Source organism: Sphaeroforma arctica (assembly GCF_001186125.1).
Source record: "Sphaeroforma arctica JP610 unplaced genomic scaffold supercont1.1565, whole genome shotgun sequence".
Lineage (NCBI taxonomy): Eukaryota > Ichthyosporea > Ichthyophonida > Sphaeroforma > Sphaeroforma arctica.
In genome coordinates, this window is record NW_014038993.1 from 665 (window position 1) to 8,347 (window position 7,683).

Here is a 7,683-nt window from a genome sequence, read left to right on the forward strand (position 1 = left end):
GTACAAGTAGACCAATAATAACAACTTTAAAAAGACTATAATTGTCGATATCCATAAAGATAGCGCAGAATTCGATTTATAAGAGCCTATATTTATTATAATAACTCAAAATTTAGAGATAAGTGTGTTAGAGGTTGACCTATGACCATAGCCCAACCGAGCGTTTCATCAATGGTATACTTTATATATTATTATAACAAGATATATCTATTCGCCAATTTAGTACAGAAGGAAAAGACTGGTTAGTGCCTCTACTCTAGAGAGAGAGGACTATTAGACTGCCTTGTGGTTAATAATTAATATCGCAATATTTACCACTCGTATTTTTAATCTTTTTTTTAACTAATTTTATTTTCTTATTTGTTGTTTTTGATTTGTTTTTAAAATAAATTCTCTTTGCTTTTTCCTCACTAGGTGAGCCTGTAAGGGTAGGAAGCGCGTTTAACGCACTTCAATTATTACTATTTTTATACATACTATCTTGTGAGTACTGTCCTTCAATCAAAGATATGAGTGTGCTCGTGATTGCAACGCTTGTCGGGGTGGTTTTGAACTATTATTTACAGCTGTTGTGATTGTGTTACCGTTCTTATCCAGAAATTGTCGGCGAGACGAATGCAGTAGAAGTCTCCCTGTCGATTGTGCTATCGGGGGTGAATGACCCGAGAATATCTCGGTTCATAATCGTCGATTCTTTGCTCGAAAAGAAGTACAAACTCGATGATATCTTCAGAACCGTTTCTGCCGGTGCCACAGGCAAGACTCTGCTTACAGGATTCAATGGTACCTCAACAACTACATTTCCAGTTGTTTCAGCATTTAGTGTCACCTGTGTATTTACCAATACTTCTTGTATCCATTTGGCATAAATTGATATGCGCGTATTTACACCAGGGAAGCCCGGAATGGCACAGCCTCGCCCGTATGAAACGAGGCCCAATATTACGCCGTTGACGAAGGTATGATCACCGCCAAGCTGCATAAGTGGGCTTCCGCTATCCCCCTGTAAGATTGCCATTCGGGTTTGTACATAAGTATCAGTACAAAGTTTGTGCAACTGCAATACCTTAAGCAGTGAGTGAGAAAAGCGGGTTAGGGTATATTACATGCCGTGACTGTGCCATCTTATCAGTACGGTATAGAGAATTTCTACGACAAGACGCTCTATTATAAACTATTTTTGTACAAAACTCGAGAAATTAAGCACTCGAATATGATTCCTACACACCTGACAAGTATCCTTGAAGTTCGCGTAGGTGCATATATGTTTAGATGTTATCTGCTTTGTCCCATATACGGCCGAACACTGTTGATAGGAGGTCGTGCGTACATTCACCACGCGCAGATCGTCGCTCATGTCAATGGAGCCCTGTAGTTGTACACCGTAACCAAGGTAAAACACCTCCTGTTTAAACGCAGGTATGGTAACATCTGCATTGATTCTTGGAGTTTTGATACCAACTGCCGGTGTTGTTAACTCGACAAGACAAATATCGTTTTCGGATGTCGATGAATCGAAATCAGGATGGCATACGATTCGTTTAAGCTTAGATTCGTGTTTGAATATTATGTCGTCTTGAATCCGAGCTTTGCCGAGCAGAACAGTATGCGAGAGATAGGTGTCGTTTAACTTGTAGATATTGAAACAGTGAGCAGCAGTCAGTACCCACTTGGCCGATACAAGAATTCCGCCACAATAATGCGAATTCTCCGCTTCTAAATTGTTGATGGATGCCATCCATTCCACTGCCTCCCCTAATACAGAACCTCCCACTACACGGGCTTGTACAGTATATCCATCTTCATAGACAGCCCTTGCAATTATTTGTGGAACTCCTAGGAAAAATACGAGGTATACAAACTTTATGGTGCTGCGTATATACTCGCATATGCACGTCATTGTGTCATGTGTAGTTGACCACTTGGAAACTGTCTATTTAATATTTAACATCATGAATGGATAGACACATGCTACACTTAGATATGAAGTCTTGACCCTGTCCACAAAAAAAAAAGAATCACAAATATTTACTTTTTTTGAAACTGCTGAATCTTAGCCATCGAGATCACTATATATATGTGCATAAATTTTATATATGCACTTATAATATTGCCCCGGCAATCAGTAGTCAGTGTCTCAGGCACATTCAACGATATGGAACGAAGGTATGGTATGTATCCGAACCCCTCTGAGTTGCTAAATAAATATGTAAATATTCACATTCCAGCGTTCCGGCTCCGCAGTCCGCACTATGTAAAACGTTTTTAATTTTTTTGCTTTTTTTGGGTACAAAAACAAAAACAACCCAAAAACAAAAATGCTGTATTTAGACTGTACTCTACTAGACCGTGTATCTTGTTTTTTTTTTAAATAGCATGAGCATTCATGAGCAACTTTATTATGACACACAGGTCTTTATTTGGTACAATTGAAGGCTATGTTATTTAGAAATAAATTAGTACATAAAAGATGTAGTGTACAAATAAATACAAATTAAGCAGAAAATTGAACAAAAAAACCCCTATTTGTATCAGTTTTTTATAAAAATAGAAAAACTCTAAGGTACAGTATTTTTTTATATATATCTAAAAACTGTACTGTCTTCAGTTCTATAAATATGTATTTATTATTAAAATACAATATTAAAATTTGTATTTATTCAGTACAGACTTGAGACTACGGAGTGTTAGAAAGTATTTACAATTTTGTTTTGTTTTTTATTACAAAAACTACATATTTATTCCTTGTATGCATGTATTCAAATATTTAGAAACTTTTGTATTGTTCAAATTTGTTGTTTCTTTTAGAAAAATTCAAAAATATAAAATACACCCGAAAACAGAAGAAAAAACCACCGTAAATATTGAATATTTAGGTCGTGGAGTCGTGGTGAGTGGAGACTCTCGTGGGGCCGTGGGCCTAAATACATACTATATTTTTTCTCAAGTGTAAAAAGTAAAAACATATTTACGGCCCACAGCCCCACGGCGTCACGGCCCCACTGCTCCACGGCCCCACGCCTAACAGGCCAGAGCCCACACTTCCACAGCCGCGGGCCCACAGGCTGCAGCCTAAGCCCCAGGGGCCAGAGCACACCACAAGTAGGCCACCTGGCCAGATAGGCTGAAGGCCATTGCCTTCTGCTGGCCTGTGTGTATTTTTATAAAATAACTTTTTTGTTTGTTTTCATCAGATTGCAATGATAAAATAATATAATTTTTATTGTTTTGTTCATTTTTTAAAAACAAACAAATGTTTCACAAATGTTATCATTTATGGGTTATTTTTTAATAAAAATATAACAAAAAGTATACTGTATTATTATTTCAAAAAATACAATTTATACAACTATACATATTACATAGACTTTGTCTAAACAACACCCGTCACTATAAAATTATATATGAACAGAGTGATATTATTTTGAATTTATGTTCTAAAAACAAAATGCGGTTAATACTGAAATCACAGAACAGGACAAAATTCCTTGGACCTGAAATTTACAACAGAACTGGACAAACCCAAATTCAACATTGGTGAACCAATTGCAATTGTGCAAACCAAACGCATATTTTACATATTTAGCCTTCTTTTCTTCTCTTGTGTATAGTTTGGAAGGCTATGAAACGATATTTTCTTATATTATTCAGAAGTATGGATCCACGAATTCACGCTCACAGGTTTTTATAGAATATTGGCTCTCTCACTAGTCTGAAGCATTGTATTCTATTTCAGGTTCTAGGTGTAGATTGTGTACCGAAAACTGATACCCGACTGTTGTATCGGTAAAGATACTTGGACCAAAGTTGCCATACGTGGGCCCATAAATATCGAACCTACCTTTGCGAATGGACCGGATGCGGTATTGGACACGAGCTCAGGCGTTAATAATTTTTTATAGTGACGATCTTTATTACTATTTGTTTTAAAACAATAGATAAAAAAGTGTAAAATAGTTTTTTCACTAAAATCAAACACAAAACAGTTACAAATAAATACTTCTGAAGACTGAAGACTGAAGTTCTGAAGTAACATTTCAACATTTACTAAACCAATGGCTATATGAGGATGTTAAAATATTCTACGTCTCAGAAATGTCGCTTTTGAAATTTAGCCATTCACACTTCACAACAATCGAGACAACCCCGCCACTTGAGTGTAAAAGACACTCGCATGAGCTGATGAGTGTTGAACCCTGCTGATGTGCGCACCACTACCCACTCACAAATCACAACTACGAGTCTACGACTCAATGTCCTACAAGGCTACGACTCCGAGAGTCCGACGTCTCCCCCACTTACCCCCAGGGCCCCGGGGGCCCCTAATGTGGACTGTACAGTGTACAGTGTACACTGTGCAGTCAGCACTCTCAGGCACTTGGCACTCAAGAGGGGAGTGTGCAGTTGCTCAATGCTCTGTGTGCAGTCGGTCCAGACTCCAGACTTCAGACTCCAGACTCCAGCCAGACTCCTCACTCCAGTCACCACTCAGGCACCCACCACTTACCGTCCAGTGGTCCACTGAGTCAACTGACAACTCGCCACTTGGCCTTCGGTGGCACTCACCACTGTCACCACTCACCACTCACCTCCAATGCCACCATTGCGACACTCACACGACCCTGCCCCCAGGGCCCAGAGCCAGGCATCCGCGTCTCTGCATCAGGGCGTCAACAAGAGAGTATTTACCCACTGCCTACTCTATGAGTCCATTGTTCCATCATTCATCAATCCATATTTTCCTTGACCGTGCTCGACGCGCTACGGTGACTTACTGACTATATTTACCGTGTAACTATGTAGTGACTGTTAGACTGCGTGTGACACTGATTTAAAAAATCAAAATTAACCATATCTGTCTCATTTTGCAAATTTGAAGCCTGAAACAGTGAAACTTAAAAGTTTTGTCCTACTGACTTGTCCGTTCTCCCTCATATTTTTACCTTTCATTCTATTAAGGTGGTCATGAAGTTTTAAGAAATATTCGAATAACTCGGAAACTGACGTGGATGTATGTATTTACGAGTATTTATCTGGTATGTATCATCATCACATCATTTACCATATTGTAAATTTTAGTGTTTTAGACATAGCATTCTATGAATACATACAGAGTTTATACTTTAGACTCGAGCACTTGAGTAGTTGAGTACTTGAGCACTTGAGCATTCCCTCAAGTCTCCACTCTCCACTGTTTCTCCCGTCTCTCTTCCCAACTCTAAAAAAAATTAGAGCGGACGAGTAATATCTGGTTTTGTTATCAAGGGAACTTGGTTTCCAAGATTCTTCCGCTCTACTTAAAGTCTATATTGTGATGTACAAATACAAATAGTCTGAACTCTGAAGTCCCTCTCTTTCTAGTACTGTCTCTCTCTACTGAGAGAGAGAGGGAGTAGAGACTAGAGATTAGTCATTAGAGAGAGAGTGTGTGTGAGTGAGTGAGTGAGAGACTTCACTGGCGACTGGACCCACTGATGACTGGACTCACTGGAGTCCAGACTCTGTAGAGCGAAGAGATATAGTATCAGACTATCAGAAGAATACTGAAAGCGTCAGGAGTCTCTTGAATCTGAGAGGAGAGATATAGCCTAATAGAATTTATCAGTAAAAATGAATGAGGATCTCACAGTATCATCTTCAACTGCATAGATAGGAACGGCTGGATTCCGGGGACTATCCACTTTATTGCTGACAATGATGACACATGGTGTACATATAACACAGTGATTCACAACCACTCCAAGCTAACAGACGCCCATAATGTTGTTGGCCAGCCTAGTGGCGTCAGCCTCAGAACTAAACCTAACTCGCATTCCTTTTTGAGTTGTTAGCTTATTTGCGACTGGCAGACGCAGAAATCTTGTAGTGTAGACAAATAGGTCACCTACTGAAAATCCATAGCCTCACTGCTATTACCACCAAAAAAGAACAGCACTACCAACTAAATCATTAAATAAATTTATTTTCATTATTGCACATCCAAGTCAACGTCTAGCACTCGTGCGCACATCCATACACATGCAAGTATACCACCCCACCCAGCCCATTTCTGGAGAGTGTAGGCGTACACACTAGCAGGCATGCCGTGTATATGCAGGTACTCAAGCCGTTTTGGTTTGTATGCGACTTTCAGATAATATTAGATTGATATACATAATAATAATAGCCTATTCAGCAAACCTGGATAGTATTCTGGTTTGCGCGTTGTGACTTTGCGCTCCTGTCCTTACATGCACCTGCTGCAGATTGTGCTGAAACTACGGTCTAACACTGCGACCGATATGCTGCTAGTGCATTTAAGGGCTGAACCTGCGTGTCTACAATTGAGAACTAAAGTTTACGCTCCATTGTTAAAAATAGCACAATCCCCCAGGTGTAAACCTGACGTAGAGGTAAACTCGGTGTATGATGTGAAGTGAGCGCTCAGCTCACTTGGTTCCACCGATAGCCTGCACATGTTAAAAAATATTGGGCTTCTAACCGCTTGTGTGGGTGGGCGGATGTATTTGCGTTTGGATGTGGTAGATCGGTGAACCCCCAACACACGAGGAGATGGTACGAGACTACAGGATTACGTTAAGCCAGTATGTGTATAGGATAGGGACGTCGAGTAAGTTGCAGTCCTCTCTGGCCCCTATAGAATCCTCGTTCCATGTCTAACAAAAACTGCTGTTATTTCCACCCACGCCGTTCAGCTGAAGCGATACTTGACCTGCCACGAACACCAGTCGCATAGTACGACCTACTACCCAGTTATCCATATCATCATGGCGCTCATCAGCCATATGTGAACTTATTGGCACGATGTGGTGCAAAAGTGCGTAAAGCCGCGGACATGAAGGTCAGTACACCTAAGTACACTTAACGTATGTACACCAATTTACATGCACACCTCCCGAGCTCCCAAGACATCACCACCCCACTCAGGCCGAGATGTGACCATGTAAACCCCCACGATAACCATCGGCGTCCAATGATGTGCTGGATACCTTCATATTGTCTACATTCCCTGTGAGAAGCTTTATCACAGACAACGTATCGACTACAGTTCCTTCCGCAGCACACAACCTGTCCTCCACAAACGCCCACTCAATCTAGTGTGCATAAGCGCGCATCTCCATTTCCATCTCCAGAAATCGCAGGGCTACTTGCGCGGAGCTCGAGTGTTATGCATACGTCACTGCTTGCGCTGGCTAACACTGCCAGTACCCAAATCTGAGCACCCCATCTCTTCGCGGGGTGTCTGCGCATCTGGCAAGCACCTTGGCACGAGTAGAAGGTCTGTTGGATGCTGCCCTCAGCCTGAGTTTAGTCGCCGACACACATATGCACACACTCGATCGTCTCTGGAGACGTCTCACAGCACCGACAGATTTCTAAACTAAGCCTGAAATATAACTCAGTACGGCCCGTGCAGGCCATCGGCGTTCTGGATCTGTGCACAACATCTTTTCAAGAAGTGTCTGTACATCCCACGAGAAGCTCTGCCATGTGCGTGAGGTCTGTTTGATCTTGCCCTTGGCGTATGCATCGTACCGCTCATTTTTGCTGGCGGCACGCTTCCAGGGGAATCTGGAAAGGATAGTGAATATCGAAGTCTTTTCAGTTGAGAATATATCTATATATATATGATATATATATATATATATATATATACAATATATATATCATATATATATATAT

At 40.7% G+C, this 7,683-nt stretch overlaps 2 protein-coding genes across 2 annotated transcripts in view; both read right to left on the reverse strand.

Annotated features, from left to right (window-relative positions):
- Positions 1-317: 317 nt before the first annotated feature.
- Positions 318-2,037, reverse strand: SARC_11189 (hypothetical protein). Its single transcript, XM_014294729.1, has 2 exons — positions 1,229-2,037; positions 318-1,003 (listed from the first exon to the last, which is right to left on the reverse strand). The coding sequence occupies exons 1-2, from the start codon at positions 1,898-1,900 to the stop codon at positions 590-592; spliced, it is 1,086 nt and encodes a 361-aa protein (XP_014150204.1). The 5' UTR covers positions 1,901-2,037; the 3' UTR covers positions 318-589.
- Positions 2,038-5,953: 3,916 nt separating this feature from the next.
- SARC_11190 (hypothetical protein) overlaps positions 5,954-7,683 on the reverse strand; it is a gene marked incomplete at its 5' end in the record, with an annotated part of 6,797 nt that continues 5,067 nt past the window's right edge. The window contains one exon of the mRNA XM_014294730.1: positions 5,954-7,572. Coding sequence (XP_014150205.1) covers positions 7,377-7,572 — 196 coding nt within the window. The remainder of the gene's footprint in view (positions 7,573-7,683) is intronic.